General features: G+C 38.3%; 1 protein-coding gene, 1 long non-coding RNA gene and 1 pseudogene across 3 annotated transcripts; 2 read left to right on the forward strand and 1 right to left on the reverse strand.

Annotated features, from left to right (window-relative positions):
• Positions 1–549: 549 nt before the first annotated feature.
• LOC307005318 (leukocyte elastase inhibitor-like) lies at positions 550–5244 on the forward strand (annotated as a pseudogene). The gene is made up of 7 exons (XR_013800707.1): positions 550–975; positions 2301–2372; positions 2547–2687; positions 2774–2891; positions 3105–3247; positions 3343–3510; positions 3790–5244. The product of XR_013800707.1 is annotated as a leukocyte elastase inhibitor-like (transcript).
• A 5403-nt stretch (positions 5245–10647) lies between these two features.
• Positions 10648–14416, forward strand: LOC307005320 (leukocyte elastase inhibitor-like). The gene is made up of 8 exons (XM_079625364.1): positions 10648–10774; positions 11007–11183; positions 12335–12406; positions 12586–12726; positions 12813–12930; positions 13142–13284; positions 13381–13548; positions 13661–14416. The coding sequence occupies exons 2-8, from the start codon at positions 11016–11018 to the stop codon at positions 14063–14065; spliced, it is 1215 nt and encodes a 404-aa protein (XP_079481490.1). The 5' UTR covers positions 10648–10774; positions 11007–11015; the 3' UTR covers positions 14066–14416.
• A 1484-nt stretch (positions 14417–15900) lies between these two features.
• LOC307006026 lies at positions 15901–19465 on the reverse strand. The gene is made up of 3 exons (XR_013799385.1): positions 19210–19465; positions 17824–17984; positions 15901–16131 (listed from the first exon to the last, which is right to left on the reverse strand). It is a non-coding gene; the product is annotated as an uncharacterized lncRNA (long non-coding RNA).
• Between the last annotated feature and the right edge of the window lie 2353 nt (positions 19466–21818).

A 21818-nucleotide genomic window follows, 5' to 3' on the forward strand; every position in this document is an offset into this window, starting at 1 on the left:
ATTAATGCTGTTAATTGATTAAAGTAATTTTTTTGACATTTGGGTATAAAGTGTTTTAATTCTACAATGGTGTAAAAAAGTGCTCCCCTCTTCAGGTTGAACGGTGGCTACTGCAGTTGAATTTTCCTATTGGAAGTTGTGGGGCCCTGTGACGTAAGAGCTGCTGACAGAGAATGCTATACTATACATGTGACACGCAGTGCAAGTGACAATAACAGCTGAGGTGACGTGACGGCTAAAAGACAGATAAACGGCTAGTAGTGACAGCAGCGGCATTCCACCTGTCACTCAAGTGGCCACGCCCTTAATTATGCAGAACTTTAAGGCCTAATATAATTTAAACGGATGAGTTATAAAAACAAATCACCCCCCTCACAGTTGTCCCTCACAATTAGCTTCATAGACCAAAACCACTTTTTGTTCCAGGCTATAAAAAAAAAATCATGGGATAATTTACTCTCTTTTGCAGCCTGTCTCTAGCGGCCAGTCAATGAATTGCAGTTTAAGTCACTTCCGTGTTGGTTTCAAGAGAGAGACAGGAAGGAGACAGGAAGGTCTAACAGGTCTAATAGAACAGATTTGTACACTTCAGTTATATATGTGTAACGGTGAAAATTATGCAAACTGTTAAACTACTGTTCTGACTTTGACAAAACTGATTGTCATTTGAGAGATAAAGCACTAATTGACTGTTTCTTTCTTTATAGAAAATGACAACTGAACTGAGCAATGCTGTGTTTGGGATTTAATTATTTTCACATTGTTATGCTGATCATATCTCTCTCTCCTACTTTCTAGCTTGTGAAAATGGAGCATTTGTCTGCTGCAAACACACAGTTCTCCCTCGACCTGTTCAAGAAGATCAGCGAAGGAAACGCATCAGGAAATGTGTTCTACTCTCCTGTCAGCATCTCCTCGGCTCTGGCCATGGTGTTGCTCGGTGCAAGAGGAAACACAGCGGCTCAGATGACTAAGGTGATCTCACACAATATACTTTTAAAAGAGGGTGACGGGAAAGTAGACTGAGACAGAAGGACCAGGAAGTGATGCAAGCCTTTGCACAACGAGAGCATTTATTATTTTATTATGGTACCTGGGGTGGACTTATAATTTTGGAATGATTTTTACACCAAAATCGTTCAAAATGTATAAATAAAAGGCATTTTGCCGCTCACTCCTTAGGAGTATTACCACCACCTACTGTATACGTTTAGCGTAAAAAGTAGCCATTACTACTACTGCACCAGAGTCAGGTCCGTAGCCAGCCTATTGAAAGGGGGGGGGTTCTTTTTTTCTAAAAAGTGGACCTTTTTGCAATTTTTCTCCACCTTTTGTATTTAATTATGATGGTTCAAATACTTCATTTTGGTGACCTTTTATGCACTAATTTGTAAAAAAAAAAAAAAAAAAAGAAGTGAAAAAAAGAAGTGAAAAAATCCTGATCATGTAGGCTACGTTTGTAAATATAAGATAATTACTTTTGTATTTTTCATAGAACATCCAATAGCCTACAATATTTTAGTAAGTGGAGCTCATTACCTCTAGGGGGGTCCTGGGGCATGCTCCCCCGGAAGATTTTTTTTTACATTTTAAAGATTAATTCATTAATCTGGTGCACTTTGAGTCACCTTAATTTACTGAAGACTACAAATTATATTATAATATTAATTCTCAATATGTAGGCTACACATTCATATTAACCCACCTGTGACCTAAAACAGCTGTCAAATATGAAATGTTTAGCTACTTACATCTTATCTCGCACTTGAGCATAAACTACTGATAAGTTTCCATAATAAGAAAGAAATCAGTACTGCTCAAACTAGCGACATGACTGATAACAGACAAATTCCAGACATAGGACTATTCACTGGCCAAAACAATTTGTCCTAAAGACTGAATAATAACTTGTGTGCCATCAGCACTAGCAACATGTGGCAACATCCCTTATACAACACTGAGAAACAAAATTGTAGGGAAAAATCCTTAGCCCCAGAATGCACACTTCAGAATCTTGGAAGTAGCCAACCCGGGGGAGTATTTGATTCTGGACGCACCACATGTAATTTGAGTCCCAGGCATGGCATAAACAGTAAAGTGCCAGCAATTAATCTCTCTTTCCACTCATTTAATTATCAAAGTCCTGAGGGCCAAAATCAAAAAAGAATGTGTTTGACATCATCAGTTCTTCATTGTCTCTTCTAGTACATTTTAAACTATTTTAATGAGCATTTGAGTTGTGCATTCACAATATATGTTGAAGTTATCTTTATTAATTCTGCCATAACAATGCTGTGTAGGTCCTGGGCTTTAACAATGAACCACCAATGATGCAGCAAACCCAGAAACCTCAGACACCTGCTGAACTCAAGGTTTGAATATTTACATCAAACACTAACCCAGTTAACAGGGAACGTTCTCAGGACTTTAGCTAACATTCTGTCAAGGTTCTGTTGCATGAACAGCTGTATTTACTGTAGAGACGCATGTATCCTTTGGGTTCGTCTGATTCAACTGATTAAATCTGATATTGTTGATGCAAACAGAAATCTCCAGAGGAAACAACTGAGGACCAAATTCATTCCAGCTTCAACAAGTTCATGAGTGAGCTGAACAAACCAGGAGTCCCGTATGCGTTGAGTCTTGCCAACCGCCTCTACGGAGAGCAATCCTACCAGTTTGTTGAGGTAAGACTCGGTTTATTCACTGGAGGTTCTGGAAATGTTCTCAACTCTAATATCACTTCCACCTCAATCGGTTTGCTATATTACAGAAATTCCTCAAGGACGCAAAAAGCTACTATGAAGCCGGACTGGAGAAGGTGGACTTCAAGAACAAATCATAGGCGGCTCGTGTCAACATCAACAAATGGGTGGAGACAAAAACACAAGGTGAAATCCAGCATAAACTTATTCTCAATTTGAAACTTATTCTACACTCTTACAAAAGTATTTTTTTATGTTTTTTGCAGCACTTTAGATTCAGCAAAATTGTCTTTTCATGGGCCATGTTTTGCTTTAATGGGTTCTTGAGTTGAAATAGTAAAAGAATATCAAACCCAACCAGTTCAAATCACTCCTCTAACTAAACAATATCCATTTTAGAGAAGATCAAGGACTTGGTGCCACAGGGAGCCATCGATGGGATGACGAGACTGGTTTTGGTGAACGCCATCTACTTCAAGGGAAACTGGGAGGATAAATTCCCAAAGGAAGCCACCAGAGATGGGCAGTTTAAGCTGAACAAGGTGGGATTTCATGCTCTTTTAAAAAATATTTTTAGCAGTCATGATGAAATCTGAGGGGTTATAACTTATAATGTGTTTCCATTTATGTTTGCCAGAATCAAACTAAGCCAGTGAAGATGATGTATCAAGAGGCGGACTTTCCTCTGGTCTTCATCCCAGAGATCAACAGTCAGGTTCTGGAGATGCCGTATGTCGGGAATAATCTCAGTATGTTGATCATCCTTCCTAAAGAGATGGAAGACGACACCACTGGCCTTCAGAAGGTGATTTGAATGCTTAATTAGCCAGCCGTGACCAGTCAGATGTTTACTTAACCCCAGCTGCTCCCGACGAGCTGGATCGCCTTGCATGGCTGATACCGCCGTCGGTGTATGAATGAGTGAGTGAATGGGTGAATGTGAGGCAATATTGTAAAGCACTTTGGTGGCCATTGGGTCTGTGAAAGCGCTATATAAATGCAGTCCATTTACCATTTACTTGTGGAGCAGTTTTCATTTTGACTATTTTAACTATTCATCTGACATGTCTCTCTAATTATCCAGCTTGAAAAGGCACTGACCTACGAGAAGCTCATGAAGTGGACCAATCCAGAAGTCATGTATCAACAAGAGGTTCAAGTATCTCTGCCCAGATTCAAGATGGAGGAAACCTACGACATGAACAGTCTTCTGATCAGCATGGGAATGGAGGATGTTTTTGACCCTCTGAAGGTGAATCTTTCGGGCATGTCCTCCAACAACGACCTGGTGGTGTCGAAGGTGATCCATAAAGCCTTTGTTGAAGTCAACGAGGAAGGAACCGAAGCGGCTGCAGCCACCGGTGTCTTCATGAGCCTTAAGGGTAGAATTAAGAGAACCATCCCGCAGGTCTTCAATGCAGACCATCCTTTCCTTTTCTTCATCCGACACAATCCATCGAAGAGCATTTTGTTTAACGGACGCCTCTGCTCTCCATGAGTGAGTCCTGCTGCATGAGACGCGTCCAGCTAGTTTAGGTGATGATCTGTAAAATGAGTAGAAGAGACTTCTACAAATCAACCTGTCATATTTTGGTTTAAGAAACATTTACATGTGCCAACAGATCAGTACCTATTGCAATTTACAGGAGAAAGACTAATAATATAAAACTGTAAAAAAAAATGTTTTTGCTTCAAACACAAATTAATCCTACTGGGACCTGCATTATAATTATTTGAAATAAAATAATTCCTAATCATTTTAGATCAGGATTTTTATCGTTAACTAAAACCATAAATGTTACTTGAAATAAAATAAATATTAACTGGCATAAAACAAAATAGAAAAAGCTTTATTTCAGGTAGTTGTACAGTAGACAGTAGTCGATTGTCGAGTTCACGCGCGTGATCATAGGTAACTAAACATATGCGCGTGAACTCGACAATCGACTACTTTGGACTTCGACCGAAAACAGGATGTAAATACAGGTATGTGCGCTGGCTGATATAACATCATTTTTATTAATATCTTTCACATCTCCTGCAGTCAGATTCACTCGTGTTCACTCTGAAGGAATCACTCAACATGGCTGGGCACTTGTATGACACATCAAGGATGATAAGAGAAATGAAAGCAGGTTTAAAATTAGACCCCATTCAAGTCAAAAGGGTGCAAATATTAAAAAGAGGATAACACGGTGTAGGCAACACCGATTTTTGTCGTTGTTCTCTGTATTGACAGCACTCCAAATTTACTAAAAATTTAGCTCAATGTTAAAATTGACCGGAGTTCTCCTTTAAAATGTCTTTGTGGTGTTCATAGTTAACCACCAGGTGGCAGTGTAATGCTTAAGTGTTGAGGTGCTGCTGAGGAAGAGGGAATAAGAGAAGTGATGGTTGGAGAAGACATGTTTGACATTGTGTTGTGTTGAATAAAAAAAACCTTGAAGGAATTGCTCTGGTCTTGTGAAGGCTGTGTAATTTATCTTTCACATTGTCTGAACATACTTGAAGTCAGAGCAATAATAAACTGTTACTTTCAGATGCTTTTTGTGTGACTCTTGAATCAAGCAACTTGAGTTTGTTACTGAATCTTAAAACAATATTTATTTTGATGAGAATTTGGGGAAGAGATGTAATATATCTTATTTTAACAGTTATTTACCTCATTTCAAGATTTCCTGCCTATTTGAGACAAAAAAGATAAGGTTGTGCTTGATTTAAGATTATTGTGTAAAGTTGAACACTTAAAATAAGAAATTCACTCTTAAAACAAGATAAATTATCTAACACTTTTAAGTCTAAGTTTTCTTATCTCGGTAAGAACCAAATAATTTGCAGTGTTCATACTACAATACACAACAAATGGGCAACGATGGTTTACGTACCTACGCCTGCACCATTTCTGCCATGCAGTGGAGAGCCTGCGATTCCTTTTGTTACGTGGCGGAACATTTTTGAGAATTACTTGCTTGCTTTGCTACACATATGATGTCATCTACCGACCTGGACGTCTTAATTGTGCTTGTTTATCCAGGCTGCCATTACCGACAGGAAGTGATAAATATGTAATGTTTAGGTATTTACCAGAGTTATAGAGAGAGAGAGTTGCGACACTCTTTGATGTCGCCGCTAAGGCTGTCACGTGGTTCATGTAAGCCCCAATAGTTCCAAAACATACGCTGGCTGTCACGTTCTTCTATGGGACAGACAGCAGCGATTGCATTATTGAACGGTAAATATAAAATAAAACACATACCCATACTTTTTCAGCTGTTTTTGCATTTGGAGGGGCAACGAGGTACTGTATATTACTTTATATAAGTTTTAGGCTATATTTTTGGAGGGAAAAGCTTAGTGTTCATGTTCGCATGGGTAGTAGCACTGGCTTTAGCAGCTCTAACTTAACTTTTCCATATCATTCATCTGATGATGGATGTCTCATGATATTTATTTTAGCACAACTGGGCTGTATTAGGCTATTGATTCCCGTGATTTTGCTTATAAATTCCGATTCAGCCATTAGCCTAACGTTACCTTCGTGATCACACAAAGAGGTCTGCCGTGGCGGTCCGTTCAGAATTCGCATGGCTGATACAAATGAAGGTTTTCAAATAAAATATTTTTTATTAAACAATGACAGACAACAAAAATGTGTGCTTGTGTGAACAAGAAAAACAAAAACCAGGGGCAGGTGATCAATGAAACAGACAGGACTGGTGATGGCCATATAACAATCCTAGAGGTCCAGCATTGTTCTCACACGCCGCTTCACTCAAGACAATAAATGAAAAGTTAGTATATCCCAAAAAATCTATTAAATAAAAGTTGCTATAAAGGTGGTAGCGATTAATTACCAAACTAATCAGATGCTACCTTCACAGCTGGCGAAGTCACGCTGGCAATGCTAGAAAATTGGTTGAAATAACCAAGATAAAATATAAATAATTACGCTGTGCATATACAAATGAAGACCAGTATAAGCATCGCAAAGGGCCTCTGAAACAATATAGACAGTTGCCAATTCAAAAGAGGTCGATATTTCAGCAAGTTACAGTACCTCTGGAACAACTCGACGCGCAGCAATGTAAGTGAATGGGGTTCAACGCTCAAATGACAGTATTTGGAACTAATCCGATCTCCTAATCCCGGAAGTAGGCGGTTAAAAGCGCCGCCATTTTTTACAACGGAGGTCTATGGGAGTGTGAGTGTCGCAACTCTTTCTCTCTATGGCTCTGGGTATTACATTAAAATAAGTGGGTGAGAGTGCTAATATAGTTAATGGTAGAATATATAATGCAGATAAACAAATCTTGTGTTAATGGAGTTCATTAACTTCCCAGATGTTCTGTCTGTGTAACGTTACTCACGAGAGTTTAATAAACGGATAACGGACGTAACGTACAACCTGCAGCTGTGTGTACCATGACTGTGAAGCTTCATCAATCGCGATTAGCATGTTTAATATTGTAGCCTCTGATGTCAATGTTGTCAGCTAGTTTAAAACTCAAACACATGAAAACCCTAGTGAAAAAAATAATATAGGCCTACTTATATATATTTACAATACATTTACATATTTATGTACTTAATATGAATACCCTGCAATTGTACTTTGGTATCCTAAATGACATACTTAAAGTCAATAAGAACAACACATTTTGTACTTAATGCACTTTAGTTATCTGGAAGTGCTGAGGTTAAGTGTATTTGATTGTGGAACTATACTTTAGGTACACTTTATTAATAGTGATATATATATACATTATATATATACATATATATATATATATATATATATATATATATATATATATAATTACATTTTAGTTTTTTTCCAAATTGTTGTTATATAAAAAAAAGTTACATTCTGCACTAAAGAAATGCTCCAAATATAGTTTTATTATAAATTCAATATAAGTCTTAGGTGATTGTGTCAATAAATATGTTAATGGGTTTGAAGGATAATAAGTATATAATAATGTTTTTGTGTAGGTTTTTTATTTATTTATTATTTACTAGGGAAGGAGCATCCAAATAAGTAAAGTGCCTGATAAAACAGTCACCTGGCAGAAAACACGCTAGATGGGTTTGGTGCACACAAGGATAAAAAGCACCCCATGTGTACAATTTAAGTTGGATCTTTAATGTTGTGGGCATATTTTTCTGCTGTGCAAATCAGAACAGACCCGAACTAGGGAGACTTCATCTGAACATCCCGAATATGCACCTCCGCTTCGTCTGGAGAGTTGCAGAGGTGCGCTTCAACACCGATGTGGATCCTGAGGATTGCTGGATACAACAGCGCGTAGCGGATCCCCATCTCACGCAGTTTCTTTTTAACCGGGTCAAACAGATGACTGTCTGCAGTATAAGCTGTACTGGTGAATGTATAGTTGCTGCTTCTTCTAACTGTCCCCAATTTATTTCCTGTTCAAATGTTCAAAGCTTTCAGTAAAGACTGGGTCAAATACAGGTTAAAAATATGAATTTTAACTAGTAGGTATATAACTTTAAAGAGATACTCTTTAATCTGACAAACAGAATATAGCATAATATGATGGGTAATTTCAATAAAATTTAAATTTGAAAAGATTTCAATCTCACTGTGTGCTCTAATGTTTTAAAACTTGTTTGTGTGGTGTTGCTACTCATTTAGATGGAACCCAGATTATCCCTAGTTGGGCCACATGCCTATGATTCCTAGTTGGGCCCCACCTAAAGCCCTGTGAAATCCTGCATAAAACCTAAATGAGTAAGTTGCTGGGGCCAACATGGAACCCGTGGACAAACCCACTTACAGCCCGTATTTCAGCCCATGTAGTAACCTTGTAGTACCCACAAAAAAACTAAAGCTGGGACCAAGATGGGTCTTGTGCATGTAGCCCAGTTGGGGCCCACCTGTTTATAATTGCCATCCTATATGCAATCCATGTGGGCGATTAACATGGGGCCAATCCCATAGAGCCCATTTTTCAGCCCATATCAAACCCACATGGGCCACACATACAAATGTCGTGGGGTTAAGCTGGGACCGAGATAGGTCTTGTGCATGTTGCCCACTTGGGTCCCAACTAGTACCATGAAATTCATCTGGGCAATTAACATGGGGCCATTATGGAACCCGCGGACAATCCTACATGCGGCCCATTTTTTCAGCCCATTTCATACCCATATGGGCCCCACATACAAATGTTGGCTGGGTATATTTGTGTAATTAGTTGTGCTACTGCGCAAACTTTATTTTGAAGTGTAATGTTTGAGTTCCAGGGGAATTTGTGACTGTTTCACCCGTTCAACCACATCTAAGTTTCGTAATTAGTAACCACTGTGCCTTGGTGAAACGGTGTTTGTAAATGTAGCCTATATATATATGTTTTAATTATAGTTGCAAGCAATCATAAAATACAGGCTATTATAAAAATAAAAAAAGAAGGTATTTACTGTGAGAAACAGACCTCGGGTCAGGCTTAAGTTTAAAGCCCGTGCAGACTTCTAAGGTAAAGAGAAACAATATCCCACAGTTCTTCCCTCTTTGACTTTGGCACCGCATGTTCTGTCTGTGCGTGTGCAGGGGAAAACGGCTGAGCAGCCTTTGGATGACTGAGAGACTTCATAACTTGTCACAGCAGTCTCTAGACAACAGCGCCAGGCCAACAGCATCAGATCTGAAGTTCGACCCGTCAGACCCGTCATATCGTCCAGCCCTAAAACTTGTATAGTTTGCAGTGTTTATTTAAAAACATCCAATTATGTAGAATATAAGATGGTAAATATTTAATTGATGATTAACAATACAATGTATAGGGTATGATTTTACAACTGCAAATCCACGTTGCGCTGCCTGGAGTCCAGTTATTCTGTGTAAGCCGCGCTATATTGGTCCAATGAGGGTTTCCAATTACACGGGGAAGGTTTCTTGCACGTTCCGTCTGTCCAGCATCTCAAAGTAATTTGGGTTAATGCAATATATATTTCTCATATGTATTTACTCGTTATTTCATCTGACTCCATAAATGAAAGGTTTTGATCATATCTATGCATCACTAAAAGTGAGCGAATGTTTGATTATTACTTTTAAACTATTAAATGAACAAGGTCAAAATCAGTTTGAATAATCAAACAATTTATTAAATCAGGTATCAGGTCAATTATATAACCCAACCTTATGCAAATACATGAGGCTGGAAGTCTCGGTCACTCCCAGCCATCACGAACCAGTCTAAATACAGAAAAAGCGCCCCGATTCCTCTGCCGCATTCCATTAAGTAGCCAAAACCTCTTCACATGTTAACAATGGGAATTTACATTCAAAGTTGACACCTTTTGGGGGTAGGAGACCATTTGCCTAGAGACAACCTTCCTTTGTGTGTCAGTTTCTCTAAACTTCTCAAAACCTGATTTCTTTTTGTTTAACTTAGTTGGAAATGAGACATTTGTACCACTCACTCTGAGACATTTAAAATAATACTAAACATATAATCATTCACATTATAAACCACATATATATTCTTGTGTGAGTCTTTAGGCGTGAGAGGGAGTGAGATTGTATGGGGGAGGTCAGATGTTAATTTCCAGCAAGGTTCTTTGTTTCATAGACCAGTCTATCTCTCCAACCAGTTTTTCCAGCCTTACACTTTGAATTGCAGCGATCCGTTTGCATCTCTTTGCTGTAGCTTTGGACAGTCTGTATAAATATACCTCAGATTCATTTGTCAAATCTATTTGTACAGTCGATCTCAAAAGCTCTTTCCTATTTTACATGTGTTGTGTGTGTTTTTCGTGGCATTCATGCTGAAAACCAATGCTACTACTTAGTCTTTTTCCCGTCAGTGGGCATAACCGCAGTCACTCCGGCCGGCAGTGACGTCACACACACATATCCTCTCATTCCCTCCTCTCAGGGTTGAGTAACCCGAGGCGTTTTACAGAAGGGCTGGATTTGGCGGGCGGGACAACGTTTATAAGAATGAAAATTAGTGACTCAGCAGATCATTCATTCACCTCCGACAGAAGAGGAAACTTCATCGTTCCTGCTAAAAAAAACTCTAGGTAGTGCTTAAATAGAACAGGTTTGTACATTACACTTCTGTATGTTTGATGAAAATGATGCAAAAACTACTGTTCTGTCCTATTTTAACAAAACTGATGTCATATGAAAGATAAAGCATGGATTAACTTTTTCTAAGACAAGCATGTGATGTTGTTTATGTTTACATAGGAAATGACAACTGACCTGAGCTGTGTTCTGTTTGGGATTTTCACATTGTAATGCTGATCATATCTCTCTCTCCTGCTTTCTAGCTTTTGAAAATGGAGCATTTGTCTGCTGCAAACACACAGTTCTCCCTCGACCTGTTCAAGAAGATCAGCGAAGGAAACGCATCAGGAAATGTGTTCTACTCTCCTGTCAGCATCTCCTCGGCTCTGGCCATGGTGTCGCTCGGTGCAAGAGGAAACACAGCGGCTCAGATGACTAAGGTGATCTCACACAATATACTTTTAAAAAAGGGGGGCTGGAAAGTAGACTGAGACAGAGGGACCAGGACGTGATGCAAGCCTTTGCACAACGAGCGCTTGTGTTCCAGATTCCAGTACAAACTGAAAAAAAATTATGAACTTCCTCCTGGTTTACCGATTCTACAGCATATGGAAACTATCTGACTAAACCTGTCAGGTTTCAGATGACCGCTTAATACTGGAGAAATGAAGTGTCTTTAATTAAGTGGAGAAACAGGAATGTCTCTATTCTCAGTCATGTCGACATCGCTAACTCCCTCTGTCTCATCGATAACTATTATTCTTATTGACTTCTACCTTGCTCCATGGGAGCTTATAGTCTATGTCTGTGGTGCGTGATGGTCAAAATTATAGTATGATATAGTATAAAGTATTGAGCCAGGTTTGAAAATGTAAGTGCAAATAATAGATATTTGAAGTACTGATACCAGAAAAATCTACTTAAGTAAAGTAAAGGAGTATTTGTACTTCGTTACGTCCCATCTCTGTATATAGCATTTACATTTTATGTAAAACTGCTTTCACTAACAGGAAAATATTTCCTGAATGAGATATAATCTGTTGCTGTGTCTGAAATCGCATGTATACATTATATACATTTTTATTTGAATTTACTTTGTGGACATTAAAAAGTGTGTTAAATGAAGAATGAATGTAATCCGGACGTACTACATCCAGTAATACATCAGTTGCATTGCTACACTGCCATAAATCCTTCCCTGTGGCCTCATGGGATAGTAAAGTGTCCATCGAATGCGCACTGCAGAATCTCGCCGGAAGTAGTAGATCATCTGGGACTTTTCGCCAACTGTGTTTCAAATACTGTGCATACTACACTTTTGGCGTAGGGAAGCATTCGATTCTGGACTCGCCGCATGTAATTTGAGTTCCAGGCATAAACAGTAAAGTGCCAGCAATTAATCTCTCTTTCCACTCATTTAATTATCAAAGGCCTGAGGGCCAAAATCAACAAAGAATGTGTCTGACATCATCAGTTCTTCATTGTCTTTTCTAGTACATTTTAAACTATTCTGATGAGCATTTGAGTTGTGCATTGACGATATATATGTTGAAGTTATCTTTATTAATTCTGCCATAACAATGCTGTGTAGGTCCTGGGCTTTAACAATGAACCACCAATGATGCAGCAAACCCAGAAACCTCAGACACCTGCTGAACTCAAGGTTTCGTATGAATATTTACATCAAACACTAACCCAGTTAACAGGGAACGTTCTCAGGACTTTAGCTAACATTCTGTCAAGGTTCTGCTGCATGAACAGCTGTATTTACTGTAGAGACGCATGTATCCTTTGGGTTCGTCTGATTCAACTGATTAAATCTGATATTGTTGATGCAAACAGAAATCTCCAGAGGAAGCAACTGAGGACCAAATTCATTCCAGCTTCAACAAGTTCATGAGTGAGCTGAACAAACCAGGAGTCCCGTATGCGTTGAGTCTTGCCAACCGCCTCTACGGAGAGCAATCCTACCAGTTTGTTGAGGTAAGACTCGGTTTATTCACTGGAGGTTCTGGAAATGTTCTCAACTCTAATATCACTTCCACCTCAATCGGTTTGCTATATTACAGAAATTCCTCAATGACGCAAAAAGCTACTATGAAGGTGGACTGGAGAAGGTGGACTTCATGAACAAATCAGAGGCTGCTCGTGTCAACATCAACAAATGGGTGGAGACAAAAACACAAGGTGAAATCCAGCATAAACTTATTCTCAATTTGAAACTTATTCTACACTCTTACAAAAGTTTTTGTATAATTTTTGCAGGACTTTAGATTCAGCAAAATTGTCTTTTCATGGGCCATGTTTGACTTAATGGGTTCTTGAGTTGAGCTAAAAATATCAAACCCAACCAGTTGAAATCAATGCTCAAAGTGAACAATGTTCCTTTGTATTTTAGAGAAGATCAAGGACTTGGTGCCACAGGGAGCCATCGATGCGATGACGAGACTGGTTTTGGTGAACGCCATCTACTTCAAGGGAAACTGGGAGAAGAAATTCCCAAAGGAAGCCACCAGAGATGGGCAGTTTAAGCTGAACAAGGTGGGATTTCATTCTCTTTTTAAAAAATATTTTTAGCAGTCATGATGAAATCTGAGGGGTTATAACTTATAATGTGTTTCCATTTATGTTTGGCAGAATCAAACTAAACCAGTGAAGATGATGTATCAAGAGGCGGACTTTCCTCTGGTCTTCATCCCAGAGATCAACAGTCAGGTTCTGGAGCTGCCGTATGTCGGGAAGAATCTCAGTATGTTGATCATCCTTCCTAAAAAGATGAAAGACGACACCACTGGCCTTCAGAAGGTGATATGAATGCTTAATTAGCCAGCCGTGACCAGTCAGATGTTTACTTGTGGAGCAGTTTTCATTTTGACTATTTTAACTATTCATCTGACATGTCTTTCTTATTATCCAGCTTGAAAAGGCACTGACCTACGAGAAGCTCATGGAGTGGACCAATCCAGAAGTCATGCATCAAGAAGAGGTTCAAGTGTCTCTGCCCAGATTCAAGATGGAGGAAACCTACGACATGAACAGTCTTCTGATCAGCATGGGAATGGAGGATGTTTTTGACGAGAGGAAGGTGAATCTTTCGGGCATGTCCTCCAACAACGACCTGGTGGTGTCGAAGGTGATCCATAAAGCCTTTGTTGAAGTCAACGAGGAAGGAACCGAAGCGGCTGCAGCCACCGGTGTCGTCATGATATTAGAATGTTGTACCATCCCGCTGGTCTTCAACGCAGACCATCCTTTTCTTTTCTTCATCCGACACAATCCAACCAAGAGCATTTTGTTTTACGGACGCTTCTGCTCTCCATGAGTGAGTCCTGCTGCATGAGACGCTTCCGATCTGGTTAAAATGAGTAGGGAAGACTCGGGAAAACTGTGGCTCTCTTCATGCTACTGTATATGTAATAAAATCTATAAGTTTACATAAACATTTATGTTGTTTCTTGCACTACACAAGGCTCTATTATACAAGTTAAATTATGTATTTGCATTCACTGTAACAGTATATTAAACATATGTAACAGAGTTTAAATAATGTTGTTAGATTCTGACCCGCCACCCAGTGGCAAACATTATTTTGGGCCGATGCCAAACTTACTTGCCGACCCCTGCATTAAAGGGTTAGTTCACCTAAAAATGAAAATTCTTTCTGTCCCTCCATTGACAGCTACGCAACTACCACTTTGATGCCTCAAAAAGTTAATATAGAAATCGTAAAACTATTTCATATGAATTGAGAAGTTTTGTCCAAATGTTTTTAAAGATACACGATCGCTTTGTATGATGAACAGATTGAACAGCTTTCATTCACATATGCTGCTAGTACTGCAGAAAATCAAGGAGGACGGGGACACACTGCAGTTTTAGCCCAGATTTTCACTCAGCGACAGGTTTTGCGAAAACAAATAACCGAAAGTGGAGGCAAATCGTTGCTACAGTAGTTCACGCGAGTGAGAATCGACGATGCGTCTCTGGCGCCCGTGAGATATTTGGCAGGCTAAATATCTGGACCTGTCTGTGATTCAAATGCTGTGTGTAATGTGTTCTGACTGAATTTTATCGGTGATGATCTACATTCAATGAGAGAGCAAGATACAGGGTATAGGGAAGTTTGAGGAGGAGTTAAACCATTAAAATTATTTATTTACCTCCAACTCTCTTTGCAGAAAAACACATTGCTTGCTCCCCGCGTCTTCCCAACCATTTCGCACAGACAATTTGGATCACAAGCTTCTTGTGGGCTACGTTTTTTAATCATAAATCCAGTCTTGTGCACACGTGATCTTGCATAATTTCCTTATCACTTCTCGCGTGTGTTTGGTTGTGAAATGTAGTTTGCGGACCAGACAGAGTTGTCGGCGATTCTTCCTATTGTAAAGTCATGCAATGTGTACCTACCCTTAATTACGCTATAAGCAACACCGGTCTGAGACTGCTGGCCTGACACTGTTGTCCCCAGACCGCTGTGACGTATGGCTCTGCAATTCTGCAGTTGATGATTATTGACTGCATATGCAAAACTGATTTTGATGCATTGTCATATTCACCTGATGCAGCATGCACTGTTAGACATTTTATTGTATTTTTGCGGTAACTTACTGGCAGCACTATTGCCAGTAAGTTACTGTAAGTTCCACTTTACAGTAGCTTACCTGTAAATGTGTTTTACGGTATGATGCCCTTACTGCAATTTTATTTTACAGTAAGATGGCCTTACCGCAATTTCATTTTACAGTAAGATACCCTTACCGCAATTTCATTTTACAGTAAGATACCCTTACTGCAATTTCATTTTACAGTATGATTTCCTTACTGCAATTTCATTTTACAGTAAGATGCCTTACTGCAATTTAATTTTACAGTATGATGCCCTTACCGCAGTTTCATTTTACAGTACAATACCCTTACTGCAACTTATTTTTCATTTATTTTACACTATTAATGCTATTGAATTGAATAAATTCCAAAAAAGTTACTTGAGTTCATGTACATCAGCATATTTATTATTTATCACAATTAATTACATTCAATTTACTTATTGTGATGCAACATTTAAAAGAGAAATTCATGCATAACAAATAAAAGCAGATCATGACAATACGCAAAAAAATGTTTTTTTTAAATCAAGTACAAAATACACTAACAGTTCTCAGCTAAAACAAGAGGAAATTAAATCAAAAGGAAATGGCACCCACCTCTCTACTAATCCCAAATAAATAACAATATACATTTGTATGATAAAGAACAATACAACAAAAGTTTACAAATAAATAACTGATCTGAGGAATGGTGCTGCTTTTGCCCCCAAAGCTTCCTCTCCTCCAATCACAGCAGATTTACACCCGATCATTGGCGTCAGGTGGCAGCAATTCCTTTCTGCTTATGGGAAGTAGAGAGAGAGAAACAGGGAGAAAGGGGAAAATAAATAAAAAAACAAAACAAATACATCCTTGGACATAACACACTCAAACAGGAAGTTCTACAGATTGTAGCACCAGCACCAGATTTGGTAGCACCGCACATGTAATATGAGCTTAATCACCGTCTTTCTTAAATTTAGACTTTTGTCTCAGTGCATGCGTTGTTTTAGTTTGGCAGGGTCGCCACTAGCTTAGCTTAGCATAATGAATGGAATCTTTTGTTGCCAGCTAGCATGTTCTGAGTAAAAGTGATAAAAAAAACACCTAATTACTTCTTGTGGCCTGCATATTCACAACGAGTACAAATAGCGATGCAGATTAAGACTAGGCGATTTCCTAGACAGATTTTGACTTGGGACTATATTAGGGTGAAGCACAGGCGAAGCACTGCTACTTGAGTGCAGAGATATCACGCAACACATGAAATCCCAGTCAACATAATAGTAGCTGGCTATTTTTCCTACAGTAGACATAGTAAATGGCGATGAACATGGCTGATTTTGTGAGAGACGAAGAGGGTGACTTCTCAGACAGTCAAGATCCAGAACCATACCTCTATGAACCAGAGTTTTCAGAAGAGGAGCTTAAAAAACGGTGGAGTGTTCCTATAAAAGAAAACTGCGGTGAAAAATAAACCTAGGGGTAATTAGCACATGGTTACAGAGTAGATCGTTCTCTGGAATGTGTTTTAATGATAATCGAATGTAAAGAGTTTTATCTCTAAAAACAGATTAGCTTATAACGCTAGTATATGGGGCAGAGAGTAAGTTAAAGTAAATCGCTAGTTAATACCACTAACAAGGCTCAAAATAGCCTCACACTACCACGGTAGCATAATGAGGGTCCTTACATGCAAACCGAAGCATTGAGAACTTTGTACGTGTACAAACAGTTTAATAAGAAGATACTTAATAAAGACAGTACATTACGCGTATACAGACAGCAGCCATCTTGGAAAACAGTCTCGACAAGTCGAGCAACGATTGCCATGCTAAGTGATATGAACTGTGACTTGTTCATTTTTGTATTATTATTTGTATTTATTTATTTTCTCTGTTGCGTTCAGTGCTTTCTTCCGGAAACAACAGAAGATTCCAAGTCACAGTTCAAATCACTTAGCATGGCAATCGTTGCTCTACTTGTCGAGACTGTTTTCCAAGATGGCTGCTGTCTGTATACGCGTAATGTACTGTCTTTATAAAGTATCTTCTTATTAAACTGTTTGTACACGTACAAAGTTCTCAATGCTTCGATTTGCATGTAGGGACCCTCATTATGCTACCGTGGTAGTGTGAGGCTATTTTGAGCCTTGTTAGTGGTATTAACTAGCGATTTACTTTAACTTACTCTCTGCCCCATATACTAGCGTTATAAGCTAATCTGTATTTAGAGATAAAACTCTTTACATTCGATTATCATGAAAACGCATCCCAGAGAACGATCTACTCGGTAACCATGTGTTAATTACCCCTAGGTTCATTTTTCACCGGAGTTGTCCTTTAAAGGATTCACGGACACCCTGAGAACAGCAGGGACAAATATTTAATGGAACTGCAAAAATTGTGTACTGGTGTTGGTGTCTGACTGATTGTGGTGGCCTGTCCGGGCCAATTTTTTGTACCAGTCCAGCCCTGCATAAGAAACTTACCTAATTTGATGTTCTCCACTCAAATTCGGTGAGCCTCTGCAGAAACGTTGGTACCCGGGAGTTGATGGCAGTCACCTTTCTCTTTACAACACCTCCTGTCTTTCGACCTGTGCCAACTTTGGCCGTGCACAACCTCTTCAGGGTTTATCCTTAAAAAGAATCTTAAAACAAACACAGGTCTTACATTTTCATATTAACACATACAGTAGTCATCTTTAAAAGCGGCCCTCTAACACAGACGTGCTGCACAGTTATACTAGTGAACTCACTCGAGGCCCAGAGAGAAGGAAATTAATAGTGGAATAAAGTTGTTATTCTTGTGGTTTTTTTGCAAACAAAAAATATTCTCGTCGCTTGATAAACTTAAGATTGAGCCACTGTAGTCACTTGGAATATATTAACGATCTCTTTAATAACTTTTCTGGGCCAGCAAGATTCATTCCCTGTGAAAGCCTATGGTGGAGTGAGACAGCTCTCATAAAAAATATCCTAAATTGTGTTCGGAAGATGAACGAAAGACTTACATGGTTGGAACAACATGAGGGTGATTAATTACTGACAGAATTATCAATTTTGGATGAACTAACCCTTTAAAGTATTATTTAAATCATTTTATATTTTTATAATCAAAACCTTCTATTTAAAACATTAAAGTACGCGTGAACCGGAAGTTGCAAATTACTTGTCTCCAGTGTTGTGACGTATTTCCAAGTGAAACGGAATATTGAACAGAGGGCAGGGTTTTACTTTAGCGCTCCTCCTCTCCATCTCTCGCTCAAAGCAGACTAACGGTTTGAGGGGAGTGGTTAAGCGTTTTCCAACCCAAGCCGTCAAGCCTACATCATCAGAAAAAGAACGCCATTTCAGACCGGAAGTAACTTTTCAGACTTTGATTATAGATTACCACGGCAAACTATTTTTTTTCTGTGTATTAACTTGCACGGATTCATTGTTCACCACAAGACTAGTAATATGCGCTAACAAAGTAAATAGGGTCAATCTTGATTTTAATGCTGACTTTAATCTCATAACATTGTTATCAAGAATTTAAATGCATTCCTGCCACTTCTGAGGCTCATTTAAGTCCCAGTGAACCGGAAGTTGCAAACAACTTTTTTCCAGTGTTGTGAAGTATGAATTTTGTTGATTCTGATTTAATTAGATTGATAACTTATTCTTCCTGATTGTGTTGTATTATTATAACTCAATTTATATTAATTTATAAATTTGACATAAAGGGCCCTATCATACGTTTAGATCGTTAAACTAGGGCCCAAAATATGACACATTTAATATGGTTAAACGAATAAATTAAAGAAAGCGTAGGGCCTGCAAGGCTCCATTATCACATAATGCATCTGATAGTTACTCAAAACATATACTTACAAAGCCAAAGACCCTCAGTGCTGTGGCTCTTAAAAGAGCCTTTGGGCTGTAGTTAGCTCCTGTTGACACAGACAAAAGAGAAAAAGAAGAAACATTATTTTTTCATCGATGATTATTGGCTAATGACTATATGTTATGAACATGATTAATCACAGATCTATGACTGCTAGATTGATCACTTACACAATCAGATGACAATCGACACTGAAAAAAGAGAGAAGAGAATATAACTTTTTAGCCTACAACATGCAGGAGGGAGAGGGGGAAGGGATAGGGGGGCCGTTTTACCAATAATTAGCAAAGAATTTCTAAAATATTTTGCAATGAAAATGTATCAATTAATCTATTAGCCTGCCTTTATATTGCGTTAAAAGCGTTACTATTTTAACCATGTCTGTCCTGTGCAGAGTGAATCCAGCACGTATGATACTATTATGTAAATTTAGCTGTCACTTCAGAAATAGTTTGCAGCTGTCGGTCCAATACATCTCTTACATCGTGTTTACACTTTGTTAATGAGAGGATTCATATTCATTTCACATTCATATTCATTCTTTATTGTCCTCAATAGAGGACATTTGTTCGCGAGCCCGAAATTCGCGAGCCTGCATAAATCGACACTGGATTTAAATGGCGTTATGGGCGGTGAGTAGATTCTGACTAACTAACTTGAACACCTTTGTTTGGCCATTGCGTTCAAGAGACCAACAACTACCGGTAATCTGTGATTGGCTACATTGCTGCTCACCGCAGCAAAACGCGTTGTAAATGGATTAATTTTCCGTTCTCCAGAGCGTGAACACAAATAAGCACAAATATACACTGGGGCGTTTGGCAAATCTGTTGCGCCAAAATATTATTACAGTATCAATTGAGGGTGCTCTTGCTTGCGTTTGAGGGTGCATAGCACACCCATAGAATCGGCCTGGAGCGAGAGCGCGAGAGAGTGCCTTTGAAAAAAACGCGCTAGGTAACTTCAAAATAGCCTAACGTCACACACATTAACGGTATTTTTTTAAATGACGAGTAAAATATGCCTTAACTGGTCGTAAAAATTACGGAAAACCATTGTTTGTGTAAATACTAGATTGGGTCCATCGACTGGAAAAGGCAGTCAGACATAATGGGATATGAAAGCGGCAGTTTTTGAGGAAAACTAAGTTCCTTCAGACTGTCCTTTTAGTAATAATAGCCTATTAGATTGTATTATTTACTTTCTTCATACATTTAGCTATATTTAATTGATATTGGTAATAGTTTACGCTGTAAAAGTAACATAAAAGAAATTTGTTCAGTTAAAGTAGCCTACTTACCTCAGAAAAACTCACAGCTGGCGTCTGTGGCGATCCACTCTCAGCAGGGACGTCTGTGCGCGCGCGCGCACTTGACACACAAACCTCTGTTTACATTCTGCGAGGCTGTTGCGCGGGCTTTGCACGCGAGCAACAATTAAAATAGTAATTTTATAAAATTATAAAAAATAAGGTCTAATGTCTATGTATGGGAACCAGTTTTTGGAGAAAATGCTAATATAAAAATGACTTATTTATATAGGATTAAAATAAATCCTTCCATCCACGTGCTTTTTATTTAACTTTTAAACATCCAGCGTGTGCATTGCTTATTGAGAATGCAGATTCATGATTTTCATCTGCAGAACACAGGGGAAAAAACTATAAAACATTTGTATATGACATTTTAATAGGCCTAACACATTATATGCATATAGCCCTAGTAGCCTAATACACGATGTGTACACAATGAACACAAGTGCAGTCATCCCGTGAATTATAAGGCAATGAATAGGCAAGTTAGGCAACTATATATAAAAAAAATATATATATTGTGCAAAAGTTCATGTATTTCAGTAATTCAAATTAAAAGGTGAAACTAATATATTTAGTATATAACTATGCATGATTATACTTTTCAGAGGGCCAACATTTCTGTATTTAAAATCCTTTTTTAATTTATTAATGTATTGATATTTTTTTTATTTTTTTCATAAATATTTTTTTATTATTATTATTTATTTTTTCTTTCCTGTATAGTGCTTTGCATATATGCCAATTCATATATACTGCAGAGAGGCAGGCCTTGTCAAAAGAAGCCTACACACTTCAAGAAATCTGTCTTCTTCATTTACAGTAGCACTACTGCTTTTGCGTAAACAGTAAAGTACTGTAAATTACCATATACAGTAAGTTACTGTAAATTTCACACAAAATACCCACAATGCAGTGCATATTACAGTAGTTAACCGTAAATAATATAAGTGGTATTTTACTGGGCTTTTTTGCGGTAAGTAACTGTAAAATTACGGCAAAGTCTAACAGTGTGTGTAGCATTTTCCTGTGTCAACTCCATACAGATTTGGGAAATAACACTGTTTTACACGGTAGGGATATTATAAGATTTTTTATGTTTATATACATAAACATTTTAAACATACATGTTATACTGCATGTCAATATCTAAGAATCACTGGATCTTTTGGTAAGTTGTAAGGAACACTATCGAGTCCAACTATCACCCCTAATCTGTCTGTGTTTCACCTTCATGGTTTTCATTTTCATCACGTGTTCCTGTTCCATCATGTTTTTTTTACA

Source organism: Phoxinus phoxinus (assembly GCF_949152265.1).
Source record: "Phoxinus phoxinus genome assembly, chromosome: 10".
NCBI classification, from domain to species: Eukaryota; Metazoa; Chordata; class Actinopteri; order Cypriniformes; family Leuciscidae; genus Phoxinus; species Phoxinus phoxinus.